Source organism: Micrasema longulum, unplaced genomic scaffold, assembly GCF_059751315.1.
Source record: "Micrasema longulum isolate JH-2025_06_02 unplaced genomic scaffold, ASM5975131v1 h1tg000615l, whole genome shotgun sequence".
Lineage (NCBI taxonomy): Eukaryota > Metazoa > Arthropoda > Insecta > Trichoptera > Brachycentridae > Micrasema > Micrasema longulum.
Window position 1 is genome coordinate 153,731 of NW_028277811.1, and position 18,855 is coordinate 172,585.

The window sequence follows — 18,855 nt, forward strand, 5'->3', positions numbered from 1 at the left end:
AAAGATCAAAGGAACATATACATTGATTTTTAAAATTTACAGGACTCACAATAATAGACACCAATGTTTCTATATTTTAGTTTTACCATATCAGGGTCGTTCCAGTGTCCTGGGCCTGCATTCGGTACAATGGTGTCCTGGTGGTTGCCGTAATAGTCGATAATGGACTCCACAGATGCCCAGGAGTCTTGGATGTCGTCAAAGTTGCGCCACAAGTTGCAGTGCTGAATGATGGAGGAGAAATTGGGCTGCAAGAAAACATCACAAGTAAATTAAGAGCATGCCGATATGAAATCAAAGTAGTTTATTTCAATATTTTTAAATCAATACTAGGAGAAACAGTGATATCTTTGGAAACTTGTTTATGGCTTTTGTAATAAAGGTTTCCTAATAATTATTGCCATGGATAATTTTTGAATAACCACATTGACATATTGAATAACTATACATTTTGAATATACACCGGCCTCGTGGTGTAATGGTCAGCATGTTTGCCTACCATGCAAGAGGTCTCAGGTTCGATTCCAGACATTGTTGATATGAAATATTTGTTTTAAAGGGTGTTTTTACACTAGAATATTTCATGGTACCTGAAACGTAAGACTGATTATCTTACCTTCATGTAACAAAAATGATCAAGATACGCTGTGATTGGTGTACCAATACAGTGCCCTATGCACCATCAGGTGCGGTTAGGGAATGATGATGATGATGATTTATATGTGCTTAATGTTTTTGTCACTTTCTCATAATCCTTGTAGCTAACACAACAAAAGTTAAATGAACAAACCATCGACCTATACACGTTGACGCGCCCTACAGAGTAAAATATTTTTAAAAGTAGCGACACAAAAACGTACCCATAGTTACTGAGTTTGTTTATTTTTACTATAGGTACAATTATGGATCTTACCGTGGGGGTAGAGAAGAAATCTATTTGAGGATTTTTATTTTTTCAATGCGAATACAATTTGCTTCATATTTATTTACTTATTTGACAATTGTAGTCTGCATTGCTTGACAGGCTGTTTTAACCCATCACGTTATGCAGACTGTAAACATAATTTATAAAATAATAAATAGAAAGCAGATGGCTGCTAAACTGCCGATATGCACAGAAAAAAGATCCATATTATCTGCAGAAGCAGTATCCAGCAATCGGATTTATAGGTGAATTCTGACTTGGATTTGTACAGCTTCTGAGTGTGTAAAACAGTGCATGAGATCTCGCTCTAGTATAATTATTGATAACATACAAACTGATCTCTTTCAGTATATTTGGATTATATAATATATACTTCCAGAAATCAGCCTATAGAAATGTTTCCCAAGAAAAAATTGACGACGAGATTCGAGGGTGTTGTAATCCAGCATCGCTGCTAGAAATAATGATGGATAATTATTATTTTCTTTAAAATATAAGTATCGCAAAAATCGCTTTTGAACCTTCACTATTTCAAAGATGCGGTTTGATTCAGAAGGGTCTCAAATGATGGAATAGTATTCTAGTATGCTGCGGACTAGAGTATTATGCAATGTGCGAATCGCAGTAGTATTATCGAAATATCTAGAGTTTCAAAGTACAAATCCAAGCATCTTACTAGATTTATCTACAACACTAGTAATATGGGACTTGAAAAAATGTGATATATTGCCACACTAATGATTGAACGTTGAATGAAGTATGGAACTGTGAGAGGTGCACAAAGGGAATGATGATGATGATTTATTGTTGTTATTACCTGCATTCCGGCGTATATTTGGTAGACTGGCCAACTACATGAATAGACCATCGTGCGTCCGGTATTGTTGAGGTGCATACCAAACTCAGGATATCCTGAATCCATATCCTGAGGAAGAGCGTAACACCCGTCCAGCTTGACATAGTCAACATCCCACGATGCAAAGGTGGCTGCATCTGAAAACCACGCCATTTCAAATATAGGTATAAAGGCTTTCGATAACTTGAATCAAAACATGTTGGGTTATTTTCATTTTTTGGAGGTAACTGTTGACAAAATCAAGTATAAAATTACAAATGGTTTGTACTGATACACCTCTCGAATAGAGGGGAAACTCGTGTTAAGAGAGGAGGTTCGTTTTACATTTATTTTTATTTTTACATAAATATATACGAGTCTATTAGTGGTGTGTTTGAGAAGGATACTGTCTTTCTGTGGACATATTGCTAGACATGAGCCAGACGATCTAGAAAAAGAAAGTGTCTGGCCGAGTTGAAGGTAGGAGAAGCCGGGGTAGAATCCCATATAGATGGACTGACCAAATAAAGGCTACGGGGCTAAAATTTGACGAGTCAGTTCGTCGGGTTGAGGACAGACTGGAGTGGAACAGACTAATCAGAAGTGTTAATGGTAATCACCATCCTCAGCATTGAGGGACCGACTTGGAAGAAGATATACGAGTATATTATATTTTATTTACATTTCATATTTACTATCTAAAACAAATTTCTTTAAATTATATATTAAATCCTAAAAGATACACAATTTTCTACCGTATGGAGTTCAGGATAGGGTGGGTCTCTTGTGTTTTTAAAATTTTGATTTGAATGTTTTAAAATTTGCTATTGAGTTTAAGATTTCTGGAAGATCTTTAAAGTTTTTTTCCAACACATGAATAATGATTTAAAGCTGCAGTTGTATTGCATCTTTGTAAAGTTAAATAATTTGGAAATCTAGAGTTTCGAGAATTTTGCAAATTAGTGTTTTTTTTTTTTGAAAGTTTGTTGGCTTGCTTTTTAAGGATGTCATTAATTGAGGGTATATCTAGTTTAAATTTTTTAATTGTTTTTCGGGCAATCAAAAGTGGACATAAATTAATCTTGTAAGCTCCTCCCCAGTCTATGATTCCATACTGCAGAATAATCTATTTGATTATGTAGTAAACAGATTATATATTTTTTGGAGAGAGAACGTTTCTTAATCTAACAAATATATGTAAATAAGATTTCTGACTCATTTTACTATGGCATTTATTTGTAATTTTCATTGCATATTACCATCTTAGATAGTACCAAGGTACTTTATATCATTAGACTTTTTCGTTGCCGTACATGTTTGGGGGCACATGGTAGAATGATTAATATAGTTTTCTTTGCTGTGTATAATGATATTAAAATTGTTTCGCTTGTTTCCGTTCTGTTGAAATTTTTGTTATAAAACATTTTGTACATGGTGTGATGATGACCATATCTAATTATGTGAAGCATTACCTGTGTGGAGATGTCCAATGACTCCAGGATATCCTGCACAGGTGAAGTTTCCATAGTCTTCGTATATACCGAACTTCAAGCCCTTGGAGTGGACCTGGAAAAAGAAAACAATAATTATACATAAAGGTAATCATTACTCAGCAAGTTAAGTGATGACAAATCATTGATTTGCTTCACAATATTCTAATCAAAACTGGCCACGGTTTCTCAAACAAAAGTAAAACATATAATAAAAAAACAAAACGTCATAGTTTAAATTTTGAGCGTTAAATTTTCGTACATTTCAAATTTATTAGATTTATCAACAATATTTTGAGTTTGTCCAAATTTTTGAAGGCAAACTCAAAATATTGTTGATAAATCCACCTGATCCATGAAGAAGTATAGAAATTGAAAAAAATACACTTTCAGGCGTTGCCTAGAATGTAGGTGAAATAATTCAATTACACGAATCTCACCCGCATAAATAAAGGTTCCAGCTCTTTAGCTTCACTAACATCAACACACGGAAGAATTAAAGGGATATAGATGTTAAAATATGGGCAGAATGGCGAATGTTACACAGTGTGTAATTTGGCCACTTAAACCAGCCAATGACAGGTCATAAGCCCTGTAGATGCCTAGACATTTATATTAGCTTCGGTAAAATGTTTTTCATCTCTGTTGTAATATGTTAATTAGATTTTTTCATACGTACTTTTTTTGGTAAAAAAATATACAAATTTAGTCATTTTATGGTCCATATTTTTTTTTCAACTTCTCGAGAGTATTTCTATAAAACTATTTTAAAAAGCATTTTTTTTGTGTAATATACAGCAACTAATGTTCTATTTAATCTATTGTGGTTTTTTTCTCCCAAAACCTCGCATCATGATATTATTTTTTATTTTATAGTATTTCATAGACCTTTATTACTTAAAAAAATGTTTTTAATAAAGTGATATTTCCCTATTAAATGTTTGTCTTTGTTTGCTATAGTTTTCAAGGACTAATTGCTGTATTTTTTTGTAAATACTAATAATTTATATACAGTGTAATTCGCAGTTGTGCTGTATTGTAAATTTAATTAAATAAATAAATATTTGGTTTAAATAAAAAAAATGTATTTTCCTGTCTTTATTCCTTTTTCCATTGAAGACTAGTTACGATATTATATTTTTTTTATATTTTTCTAGCAAACGCAATGTTTTGAAACTAATTTTATTTGAAAACGTTCTCTAACGCACACACAGGCAAAAAGTATTAAATATTGGATGGACTGTAGGTGCATCTTCATAAAACAGTAGTTATTTTAATAAATAACCAAATACTTTAGAAACACTGGATACTAATTGAAAGTGTCATGCAACGCTCGTAAATGCATCTTGCATGAAAAAGGAATTTGAGATGCACGCACATTATAATGTTCGTATTACTATGACAAACGATATAATATAAATATGTACTCGTATATTACTGAAAACAATTGTCCACTGACATGCATGAGAAAACAGAGTAGTAAACTAAAAACTCGACCATGTTTTTTATTTTTGTGGACGAATACTGGATACTACTCCTAATAATTAAATTAGTTATGTCGTCTTGCGTCTTTCAGTATTTTAAAGAAAAATAAAAAAATGAATATTTCGACAATATTTTGGGTGTGCCCAAGTTTGGCTGGATTAAATTATATTGAGGAACTTCAGCTCTACGGGAAATTGGATACAATAAATGTTTTCTTGCGCCGGTAAAAATTGGAGCATTAAATTGTACGGCAAAGTTTTCTGAAAATGTAGGAAAAAAACATTTCAATAAAAACGAACTGCTTTGAATGACGTCACTGGTTCATATAAATCAACCTATGGTATGAGAACTATGGAAGACTTCCGGTTTGCTTGCCGTGGATGGACCAATGAGAAGAACTAATCGAGAATAGCCGGAAAAGAACCTCTGACGTCACACGCGGAGTGGTTTCAGAAATACAAAACTTAAAAAAATCGTAGCGCTGATAATACGATATATAAAAATTGAAAAAAAAATTTTTGGCTTAGTTTCATAGTCAATTGACAAAAAAAAATACCACCGAACTTCCTCATTCGTATTATTCACGATTTTGTCATATTAAAATGACATTCTTACAAAACCACGCTATCAAAAAAAAAAATCAGATATTCAAATTATTTTGTAAGGTATTACTGATACAAAATATACTGAAAAGTTTTATAAAGCTAAAATAATATAATTACTTGCCAACTGGCAGATTACGTCATTTAAAATTTAGAATAAACTTAGCTACTTTAGTACTCATAAAAAGGCAAAGTATTTAAGTAAAATTCGTTCCAATTATTTTAAGATAATAAATTGAACAATGGTGTTGTTAATGAAAAAAGTTTTTTTTTTTTTTAATAGAATTACAAGCGTTTTGTGTCATTTTTTATAAACTCTAGGTTAAAAATTAAAATAATATAGTTCGAAGCCCTTTTCATGGAATTACGTATTTAAAAAAAAAATACTAGTTTGGTTGAAAATATTTCTCAGATTGATACATTTAGTGGCACTCTTGATGGAGCAATACGTATATCGATTAACATCGGTAAAACTTTTAATGTGTTGCTGTAATCGAGAGCATTGTACAATGTACACACTCCTGATAAAATTATTATAGTAGGTTTTTTTTAGATATTTGCTAATGCTTTATCTTAGCATAATGGGTCATGACACAGACTATTGCACGTAGCGTTTCTTCAATTAGTTCTAGTTTCGTTCTACTCATAATGGAGAAAAAACTGAAAAGAAAGAGGCGTAAGCGTGTAATTACAACTGTAATCTGTAATTACTGCTTTACTCAGACGTAGCAATTTACATTTAATAGAAACATAAATAAAACGAAGCGCTTAATATTTTCAATACATGGGCTTATAACTTTGTACGTTTGTATTTTACCAACTATTCTTGTTACATCTATTACTAAGTCTAATGTCGGTAGCAATTAAATAAAAAATATGAGATACAATATAATTTAACGTTCTACTATTATATTTATTACAAATTTTAAGGATCGCTAAACTATAATTTTAAGTAAGGCGAGTGTTATGATTGGGAGTTATGATAATGGTTTTGATAAATTTTTAAAATATAAGAATGATACTGCTCTAAAATGATGCAGAACCACAAAATTCCTTAAACTGGCAAAGTTTTGAGTGATTTATAAAGGAGTCTTTGGTTATCTCTCTGATTGAATCATTCTAGTGATACAACTTTCTTAATAATGGAATACTGTGTAAATACTATAGGCCCTGCATTATTTTGATATATTAAAAAAATATATTTGTTTGTTTTTTTTTTTCCCCATCTCTCTCTTCAATCCGTGCCTCATGTCTGAGGATGGTGATTACGCCTGACTCCAGGCATGGCTCGTCTGTGGATAGTCTCCCTCCATCTGGAACGGTCTTGTGCTCTTCTATAGGCATTCGTCAGTGATGATTCTGATAACTCAGTGACTGTACCGCTCCATCTTGTCGGTTGACGTCCACGCGACCTTGTCCCTTCGACACTTCCCAGGAGAATAGTTTTTTCCAAACTATCAGAATCTCCCCTGGAAATATGCCCAAAGAACTACAGGATTCTTTTCTCGCACATGGATATCAGTCTTTTTCCTTATCCATATATATTATTTACATAGAAATATAATTACAAAAATACACTTTAAAAAAATGCATCTTAAAATTAAGCCATAACATAAATTGGAAAAAATGCACACAATGACTTCAGCGTCTGAGCGTGGGCCATTCCATTTCATATTGGTTCCGGTTGAATAACTATGATTTTATCCCATACGTTATTATAAACTCAAATAATGAAAAATTAGCAATAGGGATATTTATTTTTTTTAAATATTATGACGTAATACGTGTCTATAAAATATTTTCGATAAAAAAGTTTTTTCCACTTATTAGATGCATAAAAAATAATTTTGAATTTATAATTTTGAGTTCCCGCGCAAACGCTTCATTGCATTGGCCACGCCCCTTACCCGTTACGATTCACGTGAATTTTTCACGTTCAATCATTCAAGTATGTACTTTGTATGAAGTGAGCGTCGTATATTCATTTGTTCTAATACTCAAGGCACTCTCTTAATACCCATCCACAATTCCTCTTTCTTCTCTAACTCATATGGTGTCCATGCGGCTCGACTGTGGAATCATCTCCCATCCACCATCAAAGATGCTACTACATTTTCTTTGTTTAAATCACTTCTGGAGAAACATCTCCTTTCTCTTCCTTAATCTCTTCTCCTTTCCTTTTTCCTCTTTTTCCTTTTTCTCATTGAGTAATAGTTTTGATTTAAGGTAATTTATAAACAAATACGTTTATTTCTGTTTTTATATATCTTTAGCTTTTTAATCTTTATTTTCTATTGAATATGTTCTGTAACTTGAATTATAAAAATAAAACTTTTATTTTATTGGTTGGAAGAAATTGCCATTTGGCAATAAGCCCGCCAATGTACAAATAACATTATGTAAAAAACGTTAAATAAATAAATATATTATTTCATCTGCGTTTATTTACATAGGTACATAAGTTATTTTGTATCATTTTTTTGTGCATTTTGTCTGGAAGAAAATGTCATAAATACCGCAAAACTATTATTTAATAATTCACAACTAAAAAATCCTTATTAAAAACCGCGCGAAAATATCGGCCCATACACATAATAAGCAAAAATGCCAAACATTGTAGACAAAACTGAATCTTGACGTGACGAGTGTCACGATCAATCATGTCGCGTATTCTTGAAGGCCTATTTTTTAATAATTTTATTTAAAAAAATATGAATGAAAATACAATTATTTTTTCTCAATCAATTTCCCACATTTTTATCGATATTCGTATAATGTGATACTTATCTTTTCTTAGAGTACATTTTGGAAAAAATAAAAGAGAATAAATATTGATTTTAAAGGTATTTTATGCAATATTTCACTGCCTCGAATGAACTCGTCCAGGATCTTGGTTTTATTTCACATGCATAATTATGTTTTTAATCCGAAACAGAGATAAATATTGTCTGTTTTCAAAATATTTTCATTAATTTATTTATTGAAATCTAACATCATATATACAATTATACGGTTGTAATATAATAGATACTTAATATTAAACTAAAAATGATTTCAAACTTATTATTAACAATAAACGTAATGTGTAAATAAAGTTATATTTATTATTACTATTTATTTATTTATTTATGTTTACTAACTGAAATAGATATGTTCTCATCATCACTATGACAGCATCATCTGCATGGCATGTGATGTTAATGACCTTATCTCCTTTAGTAGATTCACTTTTTTTTTATTCTTAAAAGCGTTTTTTTTATATATTTGTTCTGCTTGTGTAAGAAAAGGTTTTTGGCGTATATATTGTTGTGCTATATTTAGTTAAAAGGTGCTAAACTTGCTTTGTTTCTTTGTTGTTCTCATTATGTGTTATTTTCTAAATGTTAATATTAATTATGCCATAACTCCAAAGTTTTTGTCAAAGTATTTTATAATTAATTTCGCTTTCGAATAGTCGGTATATACACTCGAACTCGGTTATAACGATCACGGAAATAGCGAGATCTCGGATGTAACGAGGAAACATTAGTTGACATTTTAGTTCATGGATTTTTCCATACAATTATTCACTGTTATAACGAGCTACTTCTCGGACATACCGAACAAAAACATTGTCAAAAATAACACAAAAAATCTTCAATTGTTAATATCATCATTTTCGAAATAAGAACCTAAGTAAGAAAATCCAAACGGTCGGCTGACATAAAGGATAAATACCACCGGGCGTTGGGATCGGATTGTGTTTGCGATAGCTATGTAAGTGTCTTAAGTACCTAATTTGATTTTTCGCCGACAATATTGAAAAATGAACACACATGGTTTTTAAAAAATCCAAGCTTTGTGAACTTAGTACGTGCCGGTTCGGCACATTGTTACAATTTACAGCTGCTTTTGCAGTTTATGAATGACATGCTTGTTTCGGTGGTTGTTACGGGGTTTTTTTAGAATTTGTATTGTTCTATGCTTATTTCAATACACAATAAACATTACAAGTGGGTGATGTCAAATCAGTTAAAATAGATCAGATCAGTTAAAACTTAACCCCTGAATTATAAACATGTCTGCTAACAAGAGGAGGTGTCTCAATTCGTGAAAAAGTGGCAATTATTCGTAAAATCGAACGAGGCGCAAAAAATGTGGAAGTGTGTACAAAGTTTTCTCTATCTTCATCCACAGTGTTAACACTGAGGACAAATAAGGATGTTTATTTGTCTGTATTTGAAAAGAATATCACGGACACAAAAAAATTTTGAAAGTGCGATCGTACTAATGTCGATGAAGCATTGCTCCAATGGTTTTGTATCCAAAGAAACGCAGGATTTGCAAGTTCACAAAACAATTTGTAAACGACGATTTTAAATGTAATAATGTCTTCATGTGATAGGTATGCTTGTAAGCCTTTATTATTATTTTCCCTAACATAAAAAAAAAAAAAAAAGAATTGTTTAGTTAGTGACAATGTGCAATAGCGATTGTATAAAAAAAATCTTTCTCTGGTATAACGAGTAATGCTTATAACAAACAAATTCAATCGGTCCCATCTTCCTCGTAATAACCAAGTTCGACTGTATGACATCGACTTGGATGCGTTTATCCATCGAGACATTGAACGCCTCCGTTAAAGCATGCTAAATTCGTTTCAACGGTGCGTCCCTTGACAAAACCGTGTTGTTGTGGTCTAATTTGATGCTTGAGACTGCTGAATAGTTCGTAATAAATTATCTTCTCCATAACTTTGCTTAGTATCGACAGTTTCGATAGCCAGCTTCAAATTGATTTCAGCTCGGTGAATTTGTGTTGGTTTTCCTTTTTCCCTACCCAATACACCATTGTGAATTCGCGAAAGAACGGGGGAAGTCATTAGCTTGTTACTCAGATCCAAGTACTATTGTGAAATATTAATCGAAGTGAAGAAATGATTGTGATTAGAGGAAACGTCTGATACGCCGCACCGTTCCCACATTACCGAGAGTACCTATTACCAGAGTTTCGCCATCTTATGACTTCATAATCTAAATAAGGTCGAATCTGTGCGCTATGATCTTACAGCGTACATAATGTTTAATAGGCTGCATCACAATTTCTCACGCACCACACACCTACTTGTACAAATAACCTTTTCTCAATACATTAAAAAAAAAAAATAACAGAGCAACGCAACATTGAGATTCTGCAGTAAATAATAAGGTGCGTACCTATAAAATTACGATTTTTTTAAAATGACTGATTTTTCCGGGGCTTGACTTTCGTTTGCGTAGGAATTCCAAATTTAAATATTTCTAAATGGTATTAAATATTTGTACAGGGTTTTTCTGTTAGTGCCTATTTCAATTTATGTTGGTTTGGATATGTGTTTATTATTACAATTTATATTTTGATGTTATTCTTGTACTTATATTTTTCTTGTCTTTTGTTTGTATCTATATTGTTATTCCTTTCTGTTTATGTTTTTCTTATGTTTATAAATGTAACTTGTTTTTGGCCGATGTTATCAAGTTTTGGTAGTAGGCCCTAATAAAGAAAATAAATAATAAATACACAACCACTTTAAAAAAAATATTTTTTAAGCTAATCAACAGACTTAAGTAAGCCGTAATTGATTGGCATTAATATGTAATACTTAATCTAAACATTCTTAAAATCTACTTAAATTAACAAAGTGTATAATCAACAAAAGGTGTGTATATAGCATAATCTAGGCGGAAATGGCAAGTGTGACATTACGAGTCAGGAGAGACAACACCACTTGCTCTTTAAATGCCTGCCCTTGCTTTAGGAACACATTGACAGTACCGTTTAATGAGATTTCGTTCACTGTTCTGAGGCTCCTTGGCACAGGGGAAAATAATCCGATGTTAGTTTTATAATTTCCTACAGCAAAGACAGGATTGGTACGCAAGTTACGGCGAGGTACATTAATGTTTATCTGAGCAATAATATCATGGGCATCTATATAGTTAGATATTAATTTGTGCAAGAATATCAAACCAGCCAAAATCTTTTTGAATTCTAAGCTTAAGATGTAAAAGTACTGTAGACAATCATAATAGTTATTGACTTTTCCATGTCTACCGGTTTCGAGGCGTACCCGTCTTTTCGTCAGGACACTAATCAAACCAACATGCTAAATCCACAATAATTTAGATTTTAATTCATCAATATGGTCACCCTGCTATAATGTTCATGTTTATAATATAGAAAACATTCAACATAAATTTCTACGATATATAAACTACAAACTAAACATTCCAATACAAAATGTGAATTATGACTATTTACTAACACTGCTTAACCTAACAACACTTTCTGAAAGAAGAACTATTAATGATCTCACTGTACTGTATAAAATTGTAAACTGTCTTTTTGACGCACCAAAAATACTTGAATTGATTAATTTTAGAGTACCTGCTGTCAACACTAGGAATACTTTATTGTTTCATTGCTCCAGTACTCCTTCCAACCAACAAAACAATTCATTGATACCGAGACTGCATAGGTTAGGTAACACTTATGGAACGGCTGCAGACATTTTGTCCAATTCTTTACTATCTTGTAAGTCCACAATATCAAGTTTATTTGTAGCTGCTCGTCAAACAATTATTGACAATTCAATTCCATAAATTAAAAAAAATGCTTGTTTATTTTTATTACCATATACTTGATTTTTATTTTTTACTATTATATCAAATTGCATTGTAGTATTGGCAAATACGCATTTCATAGATACGTATTTTTATTTCTTATTTTTTCGTGAAATAGTTGAAAAACGAGGGAGGAGATAAAGGGAGGAGCGTTAGTTTAATCGTTATAGCGTGAGAGGTACAGGGTGAGATAGGTGTAGAAAAGCCAGTAAGTGGTTGTGTACAAATATTTTTTAATAACATTTAGTAAAATGTAAGCTTACAAAGTTAATTCTTTAAATATCAATAATATAAAATATTTTTTACCGTATGATAATTATGAACCTTAACTCTCAAAAGAATGTGGTAAATAATCCCTTTGCGCGCGGTGATGTAACATCGTGTTACCACTAGTAAAAGACGGAATATTCTAAAGATTAGACATTTGAAAAAAAAAAAAAACATTGAGACATACTGTTTAATAATTTTTTTCATAATTTATGCGAATAAACATAAAATTTAACCCTGTTATAGCAAAATAAATTTAAAATCACAAATACGCCGCTCATGTTACGCGCACGCGTCCCCCATCATTGTCATCAACCGACTTAAGACTAAATTTGTTTAAGACGACACCCGACGCAGAACAGCGTCATTGTTTTTCTTGTTGTGACTTCTATCTTCGTGCTCTCTCTTGTATAATCTGTAGAGATGTGTTGCTGAGTTAGCGGACATTCATTCTTCGCGTAGCAAAGATAAATACTTTTTGCATTAACATTTAGCATAGTTTTAATCATTTTACTTTGCAAATCGGGTGTGAATATGTCTTTTTGAAGATTACAAAAAATACGAATTCATCATTTGAAAAAATAAGAGAGATATATTAAGTCTTGTGTCCTATGTCGACGAGTGTGACATCACAGCCACACAAGAGTTAAAGGCTAAATAAACTACGGAAGTAACATTGAACGAAATGTTCAGAAAACAAGATTTTGTGATTGGGCGATTAACAAAGCATCATAACTTTTGAACTAAATGAAATAATTTCATAATTTTATGTTTGAAGCACTTACTTTGTGGAACATTATTATTTAATATATTAAAATCACTTTGTTTTAATGTACCACTTATATTTTTATAATTTGACAACCAACTAGTTTCGTCAATACCATGCCTTCTTCAAGGTTAATTACAAACTAACATAACTATTATTTTGAAATATTGGAGATTAGAAAAGCTGTAAATAAAAATGTAAATATTATCAATAATCAAATAAATCTTAGTAATAGTCATATTTTAAATACGTTCTCTCTCCCTAAATCCACACACAACCCCCCTCTCTTCTCTACTCCGGTAGCCACGCCCACTCTACCCTCACTGTGAAAATTTTATATATGTTATCTTAGTTTGTAATTAACCCTGGAGAAGGCATAGTATGGCCGAAACTAGTTGGTTGTCAAATTGTAAAAATATAAGTGGTACTCGTATATAAAAACAAAGTGAGATAATTTCAATCTATAAAGAACACTCAATATTAAATAATGATGATTTCGATAACAATAGTATATTTTAAAATAGCATGTCTGATGTTTTTTGCACTAAAACAAAGTAGATTTCTGATTTTTATTTCAAATAAAAAAAGAATTTTTATGAAGAAAGTGGACTTCAGTGTTATTCACATATAAAATAGCTTATTGCGATAACCCGCATGTTTAACTTCAAAACGACAAAAAGTGGGCTTTCGTGTTTTATCCTCTAAGTTACGGATAAACAGGGTGTTCTTTAAACCCTGTCACATCCGAAACCACGATGAGCAATATGGGCAAGAAGACATATTGGCATATTAAAAAAAAATTTTAAAACAAAGAAAATTTTTGAACATAAAATATTTTAAAAAGCCAATGGTTGCTTACTTCTGCAGGGGAGAAGTGAGGGGAGCACGGCGCAGTATCAGACTCCCCCCCTTTCCCCTCCCCGTTTTACCCTTGCAGAAGTAAGCAACCATTTGCTTTTTTTAATATTTTATTTTAAAAAAAAATTATTTGTTCTAAAAATATATTTAAATGTGCCAATATTTCTTCTTGCTCATCATACTGATCATCGTGGTTTCGGATGTGACAGGGTTTAAAGAACACCCTGTATAGTTACATACTTTTTTCCCTGTACGCCGACGATATGAAATTTTTTACCAAAATTAAACTTTTAGAAGATATTAACAACCTCCAAAGAGACCTAGATAGGGTGGTTAAATACTGCAATTATAATTTCCTTTATTTAAATGTCTTCAAATGCTTCAAAGTGACTTTAACCATAAATAAGAAAATAATACAATTTTTTACCTCATAAATGCTTGCAAAATTACTGAAGTAGACTGTACTCGTGACCTTGGTGTATATTTGGATAAAAATTTGACATATGAAGACATGAAGACCATATAGAGAAGACAGTAAGCAAAGCTTACAAAACATTTGGCTTTATAATAAGAGTCTGTAAGCCTTTTAACAATAAAACTTACAGTAGACCGATGTAAACAGTCCGTGCTTTTTACTGTACTGCTTGTTTTTCTCTTCAAAGTCGACGTGACGACATATGCTATCTCCGCTGGTCAATCCCTGTCCTTTTTAGCTCGGATTTGTATGGAGTGTTATCTTTATATATTATATCTCAATGCCTACTAGTGAATTTAGTATACAATTTTACAATATTAAATATCCTTTTCATTTTTTTTTATGAAATAAGTTTTATTAATCAATTAAGATTTAAATTTATTTCAACAGAGAGAGAAAACATTTTTGAGAAGGGAATATGGAAGTCTAGGCATTTACAGGGCTAATGACCTGTCATTGAATTAACTACCTGGTAAAAGAAGAAGTATAAAAATTGGAAAATTGTTTTCAAGCGTTGCTTAGTAGGTGATTTGGTTCAGCCGGATGAATCTCACCCACACGATAAAGGTTTCAGCTCTTTTACTTCACAAAAGTCAACAGATGGAAGAGTTGAGGAAATGTGGATGTTCAAACATGGGTAGAATGGTGAATGTTACGCAGTGTGTAAAGTGGCTCTTAAACCAGCCAATGACAGGTCATAAGCCCTGTCAATGCCTAGACTTCCATATCCCTTCTCAAAAATGTTTTCCCTCTCTGTTGATCTAAATTTAAATGTGAATAACTCCCTAGGGATGAAATCCAGCCAGTCTGCAAGCATTTGGACATACTCAAACATTGTTCAATTAAGATTGCTCACATCTTATCAATTCTAGGTTTCGAAAATGATTTATTGGTTTGTGTCCATGTCAATTATGTCCTTTCATATAACCCTGTTTTTATTACATTGTTCGTTTAAATTCAACGCATTAGTGGGCAAAAAATTATTATTTACTTTTCAGTCGGTAATTCTAAAGTCATTATAGTTAAATATACGTTGCAACAATAAAAACACTGCCTTTTAAATAAAAATAAAAAGGCGGATTTCGCGAATCTAATGTGTAGGTAATTATTTGTTCTCTAATTGTATCACGGATTACGAGCTGGCTCAAAGAAATATCTTCAAGGATTTGGCGCAATTGTTTAGAATAAATTGATATAGAAATAACGAAAAAAGGTATTCACGGCCATTTATTTGTATTATCAATGTGAATTAAACTTGTCCAGTTCTTTCTAATTGGGTTTATTATTAAAAATATAATGACTGATAACTAATACCTTTACGGTATTTGGTATATTCATAAATTTCATAAAAAGTACATGTTTTTGTAAAATTCTAAACATATCTACTTTTACACATCTAGTAAATGTTATCACTGGAACTCTCCAAAAAAAGAGACTAAATCTTCTGCTTGGAGAGTGACTTACACTGTTTTAGTTGTTTATTAATAAGAGTTTATATAATTTTAAATACGAGTACATGAAAAGAAAAATAAAAATGTAGGATATATAATGAAAAACATAAAACAATAAAAACTTTTAAATTTTAATTCTTAATTTTAACTTTTAATTTAAATTTTTAACTTAATTTTAATTTAAACTTTTCATTTTGATTTTAATTTAAGCTTTTCATTTTAAGCAGCTTTATTCCCGCGATTAAACATGAACAGAAAGAGATGTCGAAAATGCTCAGATAACAATGCTAATGACATATTCAGAAATACGTTATTAGCTGTACGAAACTACAATACAAAACGGTTTATTAACATTATTAAGCTTTGAAATATTTTGTACAATAATTTTACCACGAGTGATGATATTTCATCTGTTTTATGGAGTATTAGATGATTTCATCACAAACAACTCAAATGGTCATGCTTTTAGTCCATGCATGTGTTGATAAATATTATTGTGCATGTGTTGATAAATGTGTTGATGAATGGTGTTGAAGAGTATTGGGTGTTAACATAAATTGTTTCCATTTTTTTCCAAATGAAGAGGACAAGATGACATAAAAAAAAATACAAGAAATCGTCCAATACTTCATATCATCTTCACCGTACACTGCGCAAATGTTTCGAGCAGCTTTGGCAGCTTCATTTCTCGATTAAACATGAACCGATGACAGTGTCGAAAATGTTCACTTTCATCTTCTTGACAATCCAGTTTGAAAGCTTATAATAAAATAAAATAATAGATGTAACTTAAAAGCAAACAGAGCATCTTGTTGAACAAAAAAATCTTTCGAATGAGCTTAACGATTTTGATAATATTGATGTTTTATGTTGACATTTCTTGATAAAACTCCATAGTTAATGATTTTGATAAAATTATCAATGAAACTTCTTGGTTTAGTTCCACTTTATTTATTATTTTTATTTGTTGGGAATAGTCTAAAAGCTGTAAACGTTGTAAGCAATTCACCAGTCTTGAAGATGCCTACTTAGGCGAAACCGTTCGTTGGTCAAAATAATTAAAAAGTAAAACTAAACCAAGAAGTTTCATTAATAACTTTATTTATAAGAGTAATTTTATTAAAATCATTAGCATTCAATTTAGGTGTACAGTTTTTAATTTGGAAAAAAACGCACATAACTTATGTTTAAACTAAATACTATTTTCTCATTGAAAGGTATTTCTCTAAATAAATTAAAAATTAATTAATTCATTGTTGATTTCTGTAAAATTTTTTTTTAAAATTTTGTACGTGTCTATTTTTTAAACAAAATTATGGTAGCTTAATACAAAACAAAACATATTGTTACAAAACTATAAGACCTACAATAATTAGTTAAAACCCATGAAAAATTTTGTATTTAACAAAAAGTATGTAAATTAAACTTTGACCCGTTTTTTCTCATTTAGGTATTTATAATTGATAATTCAGTAATTTAAAATTGTCATTTTTTGATTCGTTTTAAAAGACTATATCCACCAGTTGAATATTTTTTCAACTTGAATTTACAAACAATCTGTAAAATTAATTCCTTAACCGTTATCAAATCCGTATGTATGTTATAATAAATATACAATTTACAATATGACAGTATGTTAATAAATTTGTGGATTTATATTTTCGCGGATAAGTGATAAAAACGTTTGTATCACCATACATTACACCAACAATTGATTGGTATATAAACTAATGACAGAATATCACAACTCCTGGGGTGGTATTCTGAACGCAAAATACACGCTAACAGAGCGATCTCTTCGCGCGTAATTCCGTTCAGAATACCAGCCCTGGTGTCAAAATATCTGGTGATTTTTAAAAATATGTAGGTAAAATTTATTTATTCACACAAATACACATATATTTTACAAAAATATAATAATAAACGTATCCCAAACTCGCTGAGGCCAAGGGCCCTGTGTTGAGTCGGGATACAACATAATGGAAAGTGGAAGCACGTACCTACATAATTAAATAATATCAAAAATCAAAATGAAATATTATTACATAAACATACATATATTTTTGAGGACATTTGGACAACACGCTTAATAGTATATAAATCTATGTAATATCTCGCAGCAGGCTCCTGCATTGGTCTCTTCCCTTAGACTAGAGATCTTAGACTTAGATCCAGACTTGTACACTCTTCCTGAAAATGGCGTTCGTTTTGGAGAACTCAATATATTCATCCAGGACACTGAACACTCTTGGGACCACAAAAGATAAATTCTTCCAATCGAAACTACGTGTTTTTGGTATTAAATAATTCAAAATACGGGAAAATCTCGCACGAGTATTCTGCTGGGATCTATTCTTGTAGCCGCATGACCAGAAATGTGTCAAACAATCTTTTTTTTAAATGTCTAATGTCCAGTACCTTCATGAATTGGAACAATGTCTCTGATGGGAAAGTGGAGGGACATCGCAGAGTCACTCTTAGTATTAATTTTTGTACGTTTATTAGGGGGTTCATGATAGACGCAGTGCAACCACCCCAGCCCATTATACCACAGGTTGCCACTGACTGGAAAAGAGCGAAATACACAGTTCTGTGAGTGCCAATGTCCAAGATGTTTCCAAGTGAGCAGAATAGATGACACAGCTTTCTTAATCTGGAAACCAGCGATTGGACCTCAACCTCCCATCGTAAATTTTTGACAACAAATGAATATAGTCGTATCTATATAAAATGACTGATATCGAAAGTAAAATGTAGGATTAGGTGAATGAGATAAAAAACAGGTATGTACGTAAATCACCGGACGTAATTATTAATTAAGTTAAAGGTGGGTATTTTATTTGTAGTATGTACCATGGGAAGTTATAAAATATAAATTACTCTTACGAAATTATATAACAAGAACCTAATAGTACCTATTTATTTACTTCCTTATGTAGAAAGAGAAAATAAGCACTTTTATAATATATTATTAAAGTCATGTTTTTGCTGATACCTCTAAATGGAATTCCATTGTAATGTAAACAGATGTGCCTTACCCGATGACGTATAAATAATTAA

The 18,855-nt window shown here is 31.4% G+C and overlaps 1 protein-coding gene across 2 annotated transcripts in view; it reads right to left on the bottom strand.

The window, feature by feature from the left end:
* Positions 1 to 18,855, bottom strand: part of LOC148280105 (alpha-N-acetylgalactosaminidase) — a 164,716-nt gene that overhangs the window by 5,074 nt on the left and 140,787 nt on the right. For both annotated transcript variants that reach the window (XM_088228926.1, XM_088228925.1), the window contains exons 4-6: positions 3,233 to 3,326; positions 1,743 to 1,918; positions 87 to 248 (exon numbers count right to left, since the gene is read on the bottom strand). In XM_088228926.1, the coding sequence (XP_088085052.1) occupies positions 87 to 248; positions 1,743 to 1,918; positions 3,233 to 3,326 (432 nt within the window). The remainder of the gene's footprint in view (positions 1 to 86; positions 249 to 1,742; positions 1,919 to 3,232; positions 3,327 to 18,855) is intronic.